Here is a 15,057-nt window from a genome sequence, read left to right as displayed (position 1 = left end):
GAAACTTGAACACGCCAGTCAAATGCTGTGATGCGCATCTGGTTAGCAGGAAGCTAACAGCTTATACGTAACAACAATCGTCTATAAACGAGTCCTGAAATATTCCACAGAGCGCAGAGAGGCAGGATGAAAGTTTTCACTCACGCAGAAGCTCTCATGAAACAGCGTTTGAGCGCTGGACCTTCTGACGGTGAAGCAGCAGGCGGATCCAAAACATGCGCCACACTCGAAGGACCTTTGTTTACAGCGGAAGAGGCGCCCGTGGCGTGCCTGAGCAAAAGTGAGTGTCGTACTCGTGCAGCATGTCTGGGGAAAAAAGTGTAAGCATGTTGCGTGTTTACATCCTTTTTTTCTTCTACGCATTTTTTTTTATTATGTTTTGATTATTAAAGCAATCAGATTAGCGCTTAATAAAATATTGTTTTTTTCATGAAGCCAAAGATCGTTGTCAAGTTTATAGAACCAGCAGTGTTTTGAATATCATGCGCACATAGAAAAATAAATCTCCAGTTCAGTGATGTCAAGATATGGACACGATCACTGGCTTCTGTTAATTATTCAGTAAATACATGAGTTTTTCAAGCAGGGGTCATGAGCCAAAGTGACTACATGAACATGTGTAGTTCGTACACTGGTTTAATATCAGGTTGCCCTGGAAGACTCTGAGGTCAAAGACATTGAATCTGGAGTAGGTGGTGAAAGTCATGAGGATGAGGCTGCTGAGCACAAGAGTGAGGCATCGCAGACTCAAAACTGCCGACAGCAAGGAAAAAAGAAACAGCTGAAAGTGGGAAAACTTTCTTAAATCCACCATTTGTGGTTCAACGTGGCTGTTCAGACACGTTTATTGTTCCGGAAAATTCAGATCGCAGGTTTTACAATGGCTGCTTTTTTAACAGTCTTTCAGACGCGACTGCCTTTTCTTTGTTCGTGGGCTTAACATTTCCCGAGGACCACCAGAACTGCCTAATATCCAGGTGAGTCCTTCCTTCTATCCTTTTCTGTCTAATTGAGAAAAAGAGACGGCGAGTCCTAATCCACAGAGCACACAAGCCTCTTTCATAGCAGTGTTGGGGGGTAGCCCTTTATTTGCTCATTCCTATCATAGAGAAAGTGAGTTGCAAGCTTGGCCTGGCCTGAGCCTGAAGATTAGATGAAACCAGAGTGTTTTAAACCTCTTCTGCGGCTGCGGATTAGAGTCGCTCATTCCCCGCAGTGAGAAATGAAACAATAAAGAGGGGCACAGGTGGATCTGGAGTCAAGAAAAGGGCTCTTCTTTCTGAATATGAAAAGACCCAAAGGTAAATGGTTGTTGCTAAAATCCAACACTTTTTAGATTGATAGTTTACAGTAGCTCAAACCTTCTTGTGTTAAAACTTTTAGGACTCAACAGCAGTGCCGTCATCAGAGTAAAAGAAAAGTGGATTCTGGACTCACAGGTCAGAACCAGGTTCAACTTCAAGAATCCCTTCTCTGCAGATTGCTTCTTCAGTGGACGCAGTACCACAGAGTCAATTAGGGCAAATGGAGGCATCAGAAGTGTGACCCTCACCAGGGGGGGGTGTCCCGCCTGGAGTGATACCGGTGCCCGCACCACCATTAATTATTCCTGCCCTCTCAGTTTACCCCCAGGGCAGAGGAGGGGGGGCACCTAAGTTAAGTAAGGGACAGTGTAGCGGTGCACCTTTCACATGGCTGGAAAGATGAGGAATGCATGCAGAGGTGAGTCAGGGTCGCAACCAACCGTCCAACCTGTGCACGTCCCCGGAATCCCGCTGTGTTGTCCCCCAGCCGGGCACTTGTGGGGGCAGGCGGGTCACTTTACAGCTCATCACCAAATTAGAAAAAGAGGGGGTCAGTCTGAGCAGCGGCAGCCAGGCCACAAACACGAACAGAAATAGAGTGCGACAATCCAGTGAGCTCGCACTTGTACACCTCCTTTCTATGGGAGGAGAAACTATTAAGTGAGGCACGGCACCAAGCCCTTAACTTGAGCTCCAACGTATTCATCCACTGGAGTGAGATCTATATTTGGATATTCATGCTGTTTTATTGCTCAATATGATGGCCTCAGATTTAGGGGTGCTGATCCTCATCGCCCTCTTATTATACTCAGAAGTAAAGCTTTTTAGTGAGAGCACGAACAGCCGGCAGAATGATATGTAAAAGGCACACCGGACCAGATCATACACATCCCGATGTAATATAGATAGGGATGGTATTTTATATACTGTACATATATAATACATTGTGATACAGTAAGTTCAGCTATATATTGTAATAAGAGCCATCGTTTTAAGGGGAAAATCAGATAATGCAGTAGAATATCATGTGTCTGATAACAAGGTTATTGTTATGACCACAGTCCAGTTAGACTTTCAGTTGAATTTCGCTCTGCAGCAGAGGAATGAATCGGTTGCCAAGCTCCAGTATGCAAAAAAGAAAAGGTCACTATTAAACACGTCACAAATGCAGCAACATATCCAAGTTAGTATGTATTATATATCAATATAGAAAAGTTTAAGTATCAAACAATATCACACAATCAAGTACTGCGACATTTCAGCGAAAATATCTATACAATATCACAATGTCGCAGCATATCAATAGTTTCTTTTCTTAGCGGCTTCTGAAAACATCCAAGCTCAATGTAAACACACTGCTTCAGTCCTATATGAATATGAGCTCAATGTTGGATAAAAATAAAATCCCAAATATTTGTATGTATATATGTAGTCTCTTTTTTCAGATGTTTTGAAGCCACTTGTTTTCCTCTATCCACTTGACAGCTACAAGAATGTTACCTGACTGCCACTGCTGTATTTATATACTTTTATTTGTATTTATTTACTTTTATTCTCTTAGTTTAATTTTCATATACAGACACATAGACATATTGTACATGTGCATATTGATATTTTACTTTTATTTTTATTCTATTTTATTCTTTCACTGTAAATAAGAGAGCGGGAAACGTGATTTCAATTTTATAGTATCACCCGACTTGAAATTGACAATAAAAATCTTGAATCTTGATGATGTGAATATATGTGTCCAGTCGCTAGTACTTAAAACAAGTCCATCATCGTGCCATGATAGAGCGCTCGCCCCACCTCCACCCTTCACCCCCTGTTTTGCTTGGGCATCTTCGCAGGTGTGAAGGAAAAGCTCGCAGCGATGGCGAGGAGTGACTGCTCCGCTTTAAGGGGGAGAGAAAAACACAACTGTAATGAATGAGAGAGGAAGACGAAAACAGATACACATGCTCTATCAGGCCTCCTCCCCTGGAACAGTGAGGTGGGAGGAAGCTGGTGTCTTCAGTTAATACTCTTATCAGCTCTTCTTCAAACTCCTTTCAGATGATCTCATCTATTCTCATGGTCACTGGGGGCAGATGGGAAGTTCATATTTCGCCGTTTTGTGGTTTAAAAAAGGACACAATAAAACACAAGAATTTAGTCTCACGCAATTTTTGAGCTCATTTCTGTCTGGCTACATTTGGGAATTCGAGGGACTTACATTTTGTACACACAGATTTTAAGTATAGAGTTGTGGATATTACAGGAGGCTCAAAGAAGATTTGAAGAAAAAGATGTGGAAATAGAAGTTTTGAAAATCATTGAAGCAAGATTTGAAATGGAAGACGGTGACTCAAAGAAAATGGTGCCAATTTCGCAGATATGAAGAATGTGGTTTTCAAAATGACTGTAGAGTCAAACAGAATAATAGAAGACCACAACTCAAAGAAGACTTGAAGAAGAAGAGGAAAAAAGAAGCATGGCACAACAATGGCCAGTCACAACTTCTTTCTCCAGTCACCAACTGCAAGGCGACATATTTTTCTGCTTGCTTTCAGTAAACAAAAGTCCAAGCAGTGAGTCCGTCCAACCAGTAATGACAGCCCTGTACATCCGATATACACAGGTCTGTCTGTTTGTGTGCGGTGATCTAGCCGTGACACGGACAGTGAAAATCCACATTTTGTTTTGCAAACAAAGACCAACGCCTGGACACATGACTTCAAAGGCTACAATTTATGCACTGACTGTTCCCCGTTCAGTCTAAAGCATCGACACACCAAGCTCAACTGGCCCCGACTCTCTGACACACAAGGTCTCAAAGTGGTGTCGGTATCCTTCACAGACTGTGACACACTATCTCTCCAGTGACCCACAAATAAACAGAGGGAGAAACTGTGAGCTCCAGATACTTGTTTCCCGAACAGAATGTCTGTGTATTTCAGTGTCTGTCTGTGTGAGTGATTCATTCACAAGTCTCTCGTCCCGCCACACAGAGCTAAACAGGAAAGGCAGAATCAATCAGAGAGGCATCGACAGCAGCCAGAGGGCGAGGCCAGAGCACAGTCCATCTGCATCACATAACATCCCCGGAGCTGTCTGTGCATGCGAGTGTGTGCGGGCAGATATGTGCGTGTTTATAGGCACTCATCAGGCCGGATGACAGGCAGCGAGGAGCGATCGTGACACCGCAACTTTGATTTATGTGAAGTGACTGATAGCAATGTATCATCAGAGCAGGAAAGCGCCGGCTCGGTCCTGAGAAACACGCCACACAAACTTGGTCTCTGATTTGGATCCAATGCTGGATTCAAGTTGGCTCAATGTTGAAACACGAGCACTGCAACCGTGCTGTCGCTCAGGTACACAACATTTTACAACACAAAACTATCATCACGTAAGTCGTAAATTTCCCAAAAATATGACCCATCAACGATAATAAAAAACCTTGTACGACTTCCAATTTCAACAGCGAGCAGCGTGCCAGGAACACATTCTCCAACGGCATCAGCGTGTGCAGCCTGGTCGTTCACGCACAAATGCCCAGACAACTAATGTTGTTGGTTTTCTGTCATCAACCAATAAACCTTGGCAGGCGGTAATCACTTCCTGTGTCGCAGAACAGCTGAGAAAATGGTTTAAAAGGTGGATTCATACGGTGGCGTGTCCTCTCAAGGAGCCGATTCAAGACTTCTCTCACCCACGACCCCTCAGATAAAGAGGCTGTGGCAGCCATGTGTATTGAATTGAGACCATTCCAGAGTGTATCCTGCTCTTATCAGGGCCCAGATAAGGCTGTTTCACAGGCCTTCACCTCAACAGGGCTACCAACGACTGACAAGAGGAGACCCTTCTCTCTCCCTTACTGATCACGGAGGTCACCTTTTTTTCCTTCTGAAAAAACAAAGTTGCAGAGGAAAAGGCGGGTCTGTGATGTGAAACAAAGGTAATCTTGAGTTGGGGGTGAAACTTGGTATGACGGGATTGTCAGTGCTGGAAACAGAGTGAAAAGAGTAGAAGCCAGCAGCACCTCAGGACACCCCAAGATCTGGATTTTAAACCTCCATCCACACACAAAGAAAGCTCCTGCAGCAGCAGCTATGTCATTAAACATCAGATGAAGTCAGCAATTTATCAAAAAAAAAAAAAAAAAAAATAGTACAGTAATTTACGGATCATAGAGTGCACTGGAATATTAGTCGCACTCTCTAAGTTTAAGAAGAAAAATAGATCTTGTTCATACATAACGTTATAAGCCACAGGTTCTGTGGTGCACCGGCTTAAAAAAAAATTTCAAAACTAGTTTTGAAAACGGGGTCCACAGCATCGAGAGTGAGGAAATTGCAGAAACAAGCTGCGTAATACGGAGTGTCTTGACTTATCCATGCTGCTCTCACAGTAGACAAGGTGCAGCTCTCCAGCCCGGATCAAGTCAGCGGCCAAAACCCGACTCACTTGTATTCACATCAGACTTCTGAGCTGAACCCACTTTGTCTCAAGACAGCGTCTCACACCTTTTACTCACATGAAAGCTCTCAAAATGCGTTGCTCCTATCAGAGACAACCAATGATAGCTGTCTCCATCATTCCACCCCACTGCACTCTTTTCTTCACGTTTCCCTAATTCCAGGTCACATAAATTCACAATATCCAAAAGTTCTCTGTACAGATGCCCATATAAATCCACAGAAAACAACTTGAAAAAGATGTTGTACACATGCCAGGCCAGTAGTCGGCACTGTGATGCACGACCAACAAAAGAAAAAGGCAGCTTGAGCTTTAAGATAAGAGATAACGTAGGATAAGATAGACTTTACTGACCTCTCAAAGGAGAAACTCACTGTTACAGGAGCTCTTAAGTTGTTAGTGCTAAAACAGAAATAAGTAAAAATGGTTAGTGGAAACAGGTAGTCATCGTAACATGTTTACAAATATACAATATCGTGGCGCAAAGTGGGTTGGGTTGGTATGTCTATTACACAATATGAGATGGGGTGTGTATGGTGAGGGCTGCTGGTTCCAGGTTGTCAGAAGGTCCAGATGTTATTGCTAACTACACAGTGGAGTTGTGCAGTCTGAGGACAGCGGGGATGAAGGACCTGCCGCAGCACAGCCTCAGCAACAGGAGTTACAATGACACTGAATGATAAATCAACAATGACACGTTGTTTAGGCCGTCAATAATGTGTGCTTGAAATAAGTGTTTCCGACATCATTTTCAGAGAGATGATATGAGCGGTATCAACATTCTACATGGGATCTGTGTCTGACACAGAATGTGAGGCTATGACTCTGTCTCCATGTGACAGGACCAAATCTTAACATTTATTTTGAAGCAATATTCACATAAGAGTGGTGTGCCTCAAGGAAATAAAATACGCGAAGTCACTACATTTTCATAATTCACTATTAAAATGATCAGGATGTTTAGGGTGCAAATGTATATAACACGATGCCACAGCTAGTCAACATGGTGAAGTCATGATGAGATGAATGGATCAATGTATCATCTTGGAATAAAACACCAAAGCTCCCAGGATCTTTGGATGCCGTCTCAGTCCCTGTGCAGTGTGTGCAGGCGACACCCAAAACAAAGGCAAAGAGCGACACGCTCACATCAACACTCCTGTTCGCGGGCTTGTATCAGTGAGCCTCCATTAGCGGGAACACAGTGCAGCTTTCAGCTAAGTGTCTTGAACTTGGGAGGTGCGATTAGGCGGAGAGCACAGAAACCGACAAGAGCAAGCTCCGAGACTCATGGTGGCTTACTGAGACTAGGGGCCCCCTTTCTACCGGCAGCCTTCTAAGGTCCTCATCTCCAGGGCCGCACCCACGTCCGGGCCCTGCAGGCGTCTCAGTCTGACAGCTCTTGAGCCAGATACTGGCAGGAGTCATAATCGCTGCCTATTCACCTCTCCTGGATAATCCTCCGCAGAGTTCAACCTCTTTTTCCTTCAGTGTCATTTCTTCCTCCAATGTTTACACAAGTTGCACATGGGTGTCTCGTTCTCGGGCTGTATACCTAAGATCTGTGTTTTAACCTGCGTCTGAGGGTTCTCCTCTTCCAGCATGGCTCAAGACCTGGGGTGACAAAGGCCGGGTGAATGCCTGACTCATAGACGACTGTCAGCCTTCAATAGGCTGGATTAAGACGAGCGGAGAACCTAGCGCTGCCTGACATGTTGACATGTTCTACTAAGTGCATTTCAAGGTGGATTTAGACTGTTTGCTCCGCCGTACAGCGGGACATAAGAGGCACAATCGCTAAATGGCTCTTTATCGAGACGGCGGCTGAACTTTGGTCCCACTGTCTGGGTTTTGGGCTGATGCGAGCGCGCGCTCTCTCGGGGTGAGCGAGGCCGCTGTGAATCCCGAGGAGGTTCAGGGGTTTCGAGAGCTCTGTCCTTAACCAAACAAACACGGAGGAATTCACGCCATTGTTGGTGTGGACGGGTGAGTGACAGGGCCGCATAGCGCAGCGGCTTGTCAGCAGAGACGACTGGGGGTCAAAGTTTGACCACCCCCGATGACACCGAGTGAAGACACAGAATAATAAATGACCTTACTGATCCGAGCCTGAGCCCATGAACAAAACGAAAAAATCTGTAACTTGCAAAATAATTTTCAATAATATTAGACTGCTTTGGTTTTGTGCTGTACATAGAGTTTTCACAAAGCCAGTAATGGTGAACGTGACTTAATACAGACATGTAACCCAAGATCATTCCCCATTAGTACTGTGTACTAGCATAACATTGGTAAAATCCTTCAGGTAAAAGAACCAAGCACTGAAAGGTTTCCGCACCTTGAGTGCATCGGAACACTCCAACACTACTGAATCACATGAGATAAGCATTTACTTTTCATGAAGCCAGTAATGTTGAACTCATTTGTTGTTCAGTAGCATAAGAGTCCAGGCCAGTGATGAGGAATTCCATGGGACAACATTGGATACCATGGCTGTTGTGATGGGCCCTCAAGGAAATAAGCAATTATTTACTTTATTTCTCCATAGTAATTGTAAATATTGGTGATTTAAAGAAGCTTTCTTACAAGATGCTTTTTCATACAAATGATTTCAAAATGACTACTAATAACTATGGGAAAGAAAAACAGGAACAGTATAGATTGTGGAAGAAATATCCACCTAATAATAAACTAATCAATTGTCTTTTTTAACTGCTAATATTGAGTAATAATGGTGTTGTTGGTGGCCATTTCAGGGTAAAATATATTCAGGCTTTTTATCATAATTATTTACTGGCTAAAATGCTGCTCATACACATATGAATAACTCCTTTATTTATGGCACTAAAGTATATGGTCCCTAATCTTGAGTGTAACCAGAAAAACAGACACAAAAATGTGGACAATAAATAAATCCCTGAACTCAAATAACTGTGTAGTTTCAATTAAAATAGTAACTGATGATGAAAAGTTTTTTTTTTTTGTAGACTGACCTCATGAGGGCTGCATAAATACAAGGGAGGGCCACATGTGGCTGCAGGGCTGCACTTTGCCCAGGTGTGTTCCAGAGTTTGTCACAATATTTCCCTTTAAACGCAGACTAATGTCTGTATCTATCTAAGAAACTCAGGTGTGCAATTCGAAGCTGTGTATGAATGTGTATTTGTAGTAATGACTTAATCATTTTTTTCAAATGTTTGCTAAAATTAAAAAAATATTTCCCTTACTTTGATATGCAAAGCCAATACTCCCAGTAGGAGTGAAAAGATACATTAAAAGTGGAGCAACAACATGAAGGAACTCCAGAGACATTAGCAAAGTGGTTTGAGGGTGAAAAAGCTTTTCAGTTTAAACAAACAAACCTTCCCCCATATCTGCAACTGGGAGTGTATTATTCCCATTCACATCTCACTTGACTCCCTGACATACAGTACCACTACCTTGTCTTGGGCTTTCTGCTGAAACTCTGACCTTGACACCTCATTGTTTTGGGATGTCTGGGATCACTCATGACTCAGCTGGACCTGGACAAGCAGCAGAAGAGTTGCATCATTATTTCATAACTCCACAGATGACATGAGTATGGGCTTGTCCATGTTCGCTCGCGCTGTTTGTCTAAAGAGGCGTTTTGTGTGGCCAAAACAAAGACAAAAGCAACAGGTGAGAGTGACTCATGTCAGGTATCAAGAGTGAGCGTCCTTCCTTTAATGGTTCCAGTGTCATTACCCCACACATGAATAATGCACGACCAAGCTCTAACAGAAAATTAGACGTCTCTATTTACAAACAGTGTAGTTGACAGCCAGGGGACATCAGACGTGCGCTCCCCACCGTCGGGTTTTAGCACAAGTCATCATTAGCTGGCCGACCTGAAAGTTGAACCCTGACCCCCCGCGGCTGCAGCGGCTGGGCTCCTCCGTCCGTCACGATCCTCCGAGACTGTTTAAAAAAAAAGAGGCTGGTGTGCTGAAGGAGTTCCGCGGGTCACATGATGCTCGGCGGCGGGAGGAAAAGCAAACAGACATTACAGTTACATGGATGGCCTGAACGACTTCCCGAACACCGCCTCGACCCTCGGAGCACAGCAGTTTTAACTCGATTACTCATGTTTGTGTCCGTCCCAGGGCCATCTTGGGCCGCCCCCCTGCCCAGCTGGCACCCCCTCAGTCCCAAACACCAGGGCATGTGAGCCTCCTGTGCTCGGAGTGATGGAGTCAAGCTGTTCCTGCTGAGCGGAGGTCAGGGTCTCTCAGTCATCACCTCGGCCCCGAACAGAGCGCACAGGAATCCCCCTCAGCTCCCCCCCTCCGTCCCCCGTCTCGCTGGGCTTCGCCTCGTTCTCTCCGGCTCTGGTCCAAATAAACCTGCTAGTCCCTTCTCTCTCTCTCTCTCTCTCCATCTTCTGGCAGGCTGTCACTGCCCTCATCAGAATCATTAATCAGACCCGACAGATTTGCCGTGGCATGAAAACAAACTTCACCCTCCCTCCTCCACCTAATAAAAGAGAGATTACTTCCACAGGTTAAATACTGAGGGCCTTATTCCACTTTAATGTTATAAACAAGCTTCCTTATCTCAGACAGTGTTGACTCCTGGGAGGTGACCTTCCATCCGTGAAGGTACACAGCAGATAACCTTTATCAGTTTGGCACCAGCCAAGGCAAACTGCTCAACTACTTCACCCAAATATCACTTAGGAGGATTAAAGGTGCTGGACCGTCAGCCTCATCCTGAGTCCGTTACTCTGGCTCCGGCTGGATTGAGTGAATTAGTAGGCAACAGTGCCACCTTTGGGTGAGCGGCAGGATTACAGAAGCGAGACTGGCGGCGGTTCTGCTGCTGAGATGATGGACTACATGGTTAGTCCGGAGTTTCACAACTATTTGTGCGTGTCCATGTGAAAATGGGGCGGTGTCACCGCGGCGACGGAACCATCCATCAGTGTCACGAGAGGGGCGGGGCACAGGGGTGTATGGTATGTGTCACCCCGAAGACTAATGGACAGGAAGTACAGGCAGAAACAACAATATTTGTGAAATATATATATTGGGGAAAACACCAGGGCAAATGTAGCTCAGTGACCTACATAATCCTGACTGAAGAGTTGGTGTATTGAACCAAACTGACTTCAGTTGTCCGGCTAACCTGGCCAGGCCACTGTCACAGGCCTCCACACACTCTGAAGCCTCGGGGAGAGAACGAGACGAGGACAAAGAGCCAGACAAGCTCACTATTGTTTTGACCCAGCTGACCCCGGGGAGCTCCGACAGAGCGAGAGAGACCCTGTGTGCTCACTTGTGTTCAGAGACCGAGGGGCTTTAGCCTCAGCAGCCGGTGACGGTGGCGTCCAGGCCGGAGCGCTTCGTGATGTTGACCTTAACCAGCTCCTCGGCACAGGTCGGGTGGATCCCGACCGTCTTCAACAGGTGGGTGTACGTCACCCCACACCTGAGGGACGCACACACACACACACACACACACATCAACCACATATTTAAGAACTAAATTTCATTGGGTTGTAAAAGTCACTCAATATTTTAAATTTTAACTCATGTTCTTAAAGTGAATCACACTGTGTTAATAAGCTAAAAAAAGTTCCAAAACAACAGCCCTGTTTATTCCCTCTGCCACAGCAGGCGTGTGCAGGCTCCACAGAAACTCACTGTAAGCTCATAGCGAAGCCCTGAGTGACCTCTCCAGCGTGTGGACCTGTGAAGTGCAGACCCAGGATCTTTTGGTCACCGGCTCGCTCACACACCACCTGAGCACACAGAGAGTCCAATTCACAACAGTGACGCCGGCCAGAGTTCACCCTACCACCTCCAATATTTCAGAATATTTTAGCAGCAGGCCCAACACGACAGCCCAGTTATGTACCTATCAATTTATCTAACAATTTCAATCCACCTCCTGGTTGGCTGTCCAGTTGAGGTGGCTCGGGCATCTGATCCGGATGCCCCCTGGACGCCTCCCTGGGGAGGTGTTCCGAGCATGTCCTACCAGCAGGAGACCCCGGGGAAGACCCAGGACTCGCTGGAGAGATGATGTCTCCGGTCTGACCTGGGAACACCTCGGGATCCCCCGGGAAGAGCTGGAGGAGGTTTGTGCGGATCGGGAAGTTTGGGCTTCCTTGCTCTGAATGCTGCCTCCGCGACCCGACCCCGGATAAGCGTCAGAAGAAGGTGAAGGTGAAGGTGAATTTCAATCCAAAAACTGTCCCTTGATAGGCATCGTGGGTGTCGTTTGTCAGTGTGACCCGACTTCATTTTGTTTTATATGAACAAAACGATAAAAGTAATTCATGTTTTTTTCTGCACTCAGTGATACTTTCCTCTGTAAATGTGCTTATTGGATTATGCAGTTAGAGTTTAACAATAACAACAATAAAAGTTGGGATTCCTGAGTTTGAGTTTCACCAACCTTCAGGTAGCACTGGCTGCAATGGCGCTCAGCAACGGTGAACTCCAGGGGCTTGTAAAAGGCGTGGTAGACCTGAGAGGACAGCGTCAGAAGAGCAGATGATTACTCAGCAGATCTGACCTTAAAGTGATTCCCACACAAGGGTGACCGTGACTAAATGGAACGAAAGCTTCTCAGGCATTATCCTCACCAGTCCTTCATCAGACTGACATCAGGAACATTTCGCGGACACTACAACATGTATAGGTTGTCCAAGTTCCATGGCAACCAGAGCTCATCCTCATGTGCCATTAGAATTCATTCTTTTGTTTTATTTTATTTACTTATCCTCACTGACCTTGGCAATAAAGCTGATTCTCATGAATTTTCCTTTCTGATCAGTACAACTCTCCCATACAAAAGGACTTTGGAAAGGTGCTGAAGTCGACTCTACATTGCATCAAACCTGTCCAGGGTGTCCCTTGACCCCTCCAACCCATGAAGCCGATGCACGAATGAGAACCAGCAACACTCATGTTCATGATAAGGTGAGTTCAGGCCACATTCCTGAGTCTGATTCTGACCTGTGTGTTGACTTAATAGTCAGTAACCAACAGTAAATACAACACCGCAACATCGGCTCAGACGCCGCGGCGCGGCGTTGCCCTGCATGTTGACGGATTTCAGGCGTTGCGATGAAGTCCTGCGTGCACCGTGTAGCGTGCCGTCACAAGTTTTCTGAGTGCCACGCAGCTGCCGGGGGCCGACGCCGCTGCTCTCCGTCAGATCTCGGTCGGTCTGTCATCGCCTCATACGCACCTCAATCAGGCCTCCTGCTCGGCCGTCACTCACAGCAGGGAGCCCCACCTCGCTGGCTAAAGCATTTACGGCGCGCCGTGTGCAGGTGTTGGCGAGCAGCTGGAGCGCCGCTCACGAACACAAGCACAGAAATTACAGAGAGAGGGCTGTAATATGTGTTTTGGGGGCCACTCTGGAGTTTTGACGCGTGTCTGTTTTGCGAGTTTTGTTTCTCTGGTATTTAATGCATCTCATAAATTTATGAACACTTGAAATAGCATTATGAAATAGCATATTATTAGCACAGTTGGTGAAGACGCAACATTTGTTTTCAATAATGTTAGGTCTGGTTTTATGAATTACAGTGTAACTGTTGTCCTGCTTTGTCAAATACACCAGTTTGTGATCCTTCCCTGGATCATCATATTTGGTGTTAAAGTCACTGTTAATCTGCAGGACTGAGCCAGAATTATTGAGTTTTTGGTTTGTCCAACCAAAAGTTCTGCCTTTTGGGAAGAATAAAGGCAATCTAGTCTCATCCAATCTAATCAGTCTCTGCAAGAAACAAATACATTCTGTCCACCAGCACTTTCCTGTCTTTTCCTGAAATTAAATGTGAACGTCTTTTGCATTCTGTTTTCAGAAAAGTTACATTTCTGGGATAAGAACAGGGAGCAGCACCGATTGAGAAGGAAGGGTGATGATTTCTTTGAGAAACACAAACAAAACACAAAACATCTGAACATGAGTCAATGGAGAGATGAAAGTTATTTTCTGATCGAACTTGAAATATGTCACACATGATGTTTGCGAATTTCAAAGACACATGCTCTGCTTTTCCACCGGCACCAAAAGTTACTTTAGGTTTCGTGTGTCATGTAGCAGGGAACTAGACAGTCGGTGGAGTGAGAGCCAGTGAGCCACACGAGCTCTACAGGGTCCGTGTTTAACTATGTCAGCTAATGTTTGCTAGCTTCTGCATTTGCGCCGGGGCAGTCGGACTCTGCTGTGATGTCATAGACCTTTGAGTTGTAGTCCAAATAAATACGCGTTTTCACAAGCAAATAAATGACAGACAAACATTGTCAAAACTCACATCATCATTTATCATTTAAATTGAGGTACAGCATAAGTGTGACCCAGGGCACGAGGCAAAGTGGACCAGAAAATAACTTTGATCTCCCCATAGACTTCCTTTTTTTTCTCAGATTTTAGGTCCCATGGACCGACTGGAAGGGGCTCCAAAAAAAACTAAACAAACTAAACCATAATAAAAATATAAATTTTCCCTCAGACACTTGTGAGGATGAGAGAAACATCACAATCTAAAAGGAGAACAATTTTATTCACAAAGGTCAAAGAAATAAATTCACAGTTATTTCAGTGTTACCCTATTACCCCACAGGAATTGTATACATTATACTTTTGGAAAATTGAGGCCCTCACTCATTCGGGTTAAATGTAAATGTTAAATGTTAAAGAAGCAAAAGTAATTTGTTTATTTCTAAAACCTCAGCCAGTGAATTCCATTGCTACTTTTGACCTACTTTGTCAAAGAAACAGATGCCTTATTGAAGTAATGACTCAAAAATGTGATTATAGTACTTTTCACACACCACTATCCCATCATTATCCCAGGAGCTGGAGACGACCACCTTACCTCAATGCCATCCTTGCCATGTCTCCTCTCAGCCTCCTCTTCAGACAGACCCACACAGCCGTACTCCAGAGGGGTGAACACAGTGGTGGCCACCTGATACACAGAACATCACAGTTGAGAGAGAGTCCCAGCTGACAGCTACTTAGAACCCGAGCGATTGTCGAGTTCCTCTCTTTGCTTGTTTGTGCACAGCCAGCTTATAACCACTGTCATTATTACAGTACATTGTTATTACTATTGTGGCTAGAATGTGTCTGACTTTCATGTAATGTGAAGCTCGATTGATGTTGCAGAATTTAGACTGTGGAACATAGATGAATAAACAACTGTGTATTAGCAGCACTGATGTCTGCCTGGCTATGTTTTACCCTGGGTGGGTCACCGAAGGTTTACTTTGAAAGTTTACTTCGAACAACAACAAAATTACTGATCGTA

At 44.9% G+C, this 15,057-nt stretch overlaps 2 protein-coding genes and 1 long non-coding RNA gene across 9 annotated transcripts in view; 1 reads left to right on the top strand and 2 right to left on the bottom strand.

Annotated features, from left to right (window-relative positions):
- gnb1l (guanine nucleotide binding protein (G protein), beta polypeptide 1-like) overlaps positions 1 to 11,111 on the bottom strand; it is a 45,498-nt gene extending 34,387 nt beyond the window's left edge. The window contains exons 1-2 of one of the 4 annotated variants that reach the window (XM_053869594.1): positions 9,206 to 9,277; positions 6,120 to 6,167 (exon numbers count right to left, since the gene is read on the bottom strand). Coding sequence is in view for 1 of the 4 variants with exons in the window: in XM_053869591.1 (XP_053725566.1) it covers position 11,061 (1 nt within the window). In the remaining 3 variants the exon portion in view is untranslated. Of the gene's footprint in view, positions 1 to 144; positions 1,524 to 6,119; positions 6,168 to 9,205; positions 9,278 to 11,060 lie in introns of those variants that run through there. The other 3 variants (XM_053869591.1, XM_053869593.1, XM_053869592.1) reach the window with 3 other exon arrangements.
- Positions 1 to 15,057, bottom strand: part of txnrd2.2 (thioredoxin reductase 2, tandem duplicate 2) — a 37,641-nt gene that overhangs the window by 7,678 nt on the left and 14,906 nt on the right. The window contains exons 14-19 of one of the 4 annotated variants that reach the window (XR_008415508.1): positions 14,623 to 14,715; positions 12,186 to 12,257; positions 11,429 to 11,526; positions 11,061 to 11,213; positions 9,206 to 9,289; positions 2,744 to 3,199 (exon numbers count right to left, since the gene is read on the bottom strand). Coding sequence is in view for 2 of the 4 variants with exons in the window: in XM_053869590.1 (XP_053725565.1) it covers positions 11,090 to 11,213; positions 11,429 to 11,526; positions 12,186 to 12,257; positions 14,623 to 14,715 (387 nt within the window). In the remaining 2 variants the exon portion in view is untranslated. Of the gene's footprint in view, positions 1 to 2,743; positions 3,200 to 9,205; positions 9,290 to 9,319; positions 11,214 to 11,428; positions 11,527 to 12,185; positions 12,258 to 14,622; positions 14,716 to 15,057 lie in introns of those variants that run through there. The other 3 variants (XR_008415507.1, XM_053869590.1, XM_053869589.1) reach the window with 3 other exon arrangements.
- LOC128761948 (uncharacterized) lies at positions 11,070 to 14,872 on the top strand. Its single transcript, XR_008415509.1, has 3 exons — positions 11,070 to 11,191; positions 12,567 to 12,712; positions 14,601 to 14,872. It is a non-coding gene; the product is annotated as an uncharacterized LOC128761948 (long non-coding RNA).

Source organism: Synchiropus splendidus, chromosome 7 (genome assembly GCF_027744825.2).
Source record: "Synchiropus splendidus isolate RoL2022-P1 chromosome 7, RoL_Sspl_1.0, whole genome shotgun sequence".
Taxonomy (NCBI): domain Eukaryota; kingdom Metazoa; phylum Chordata; class Actinopteri; order Syngnathiformes; family Callionymidae; genus Synchiropus; species Synchiropus splendidus.
This window is presented reverse-complemented; position numbering and strand designations above follow the sequence as displayed.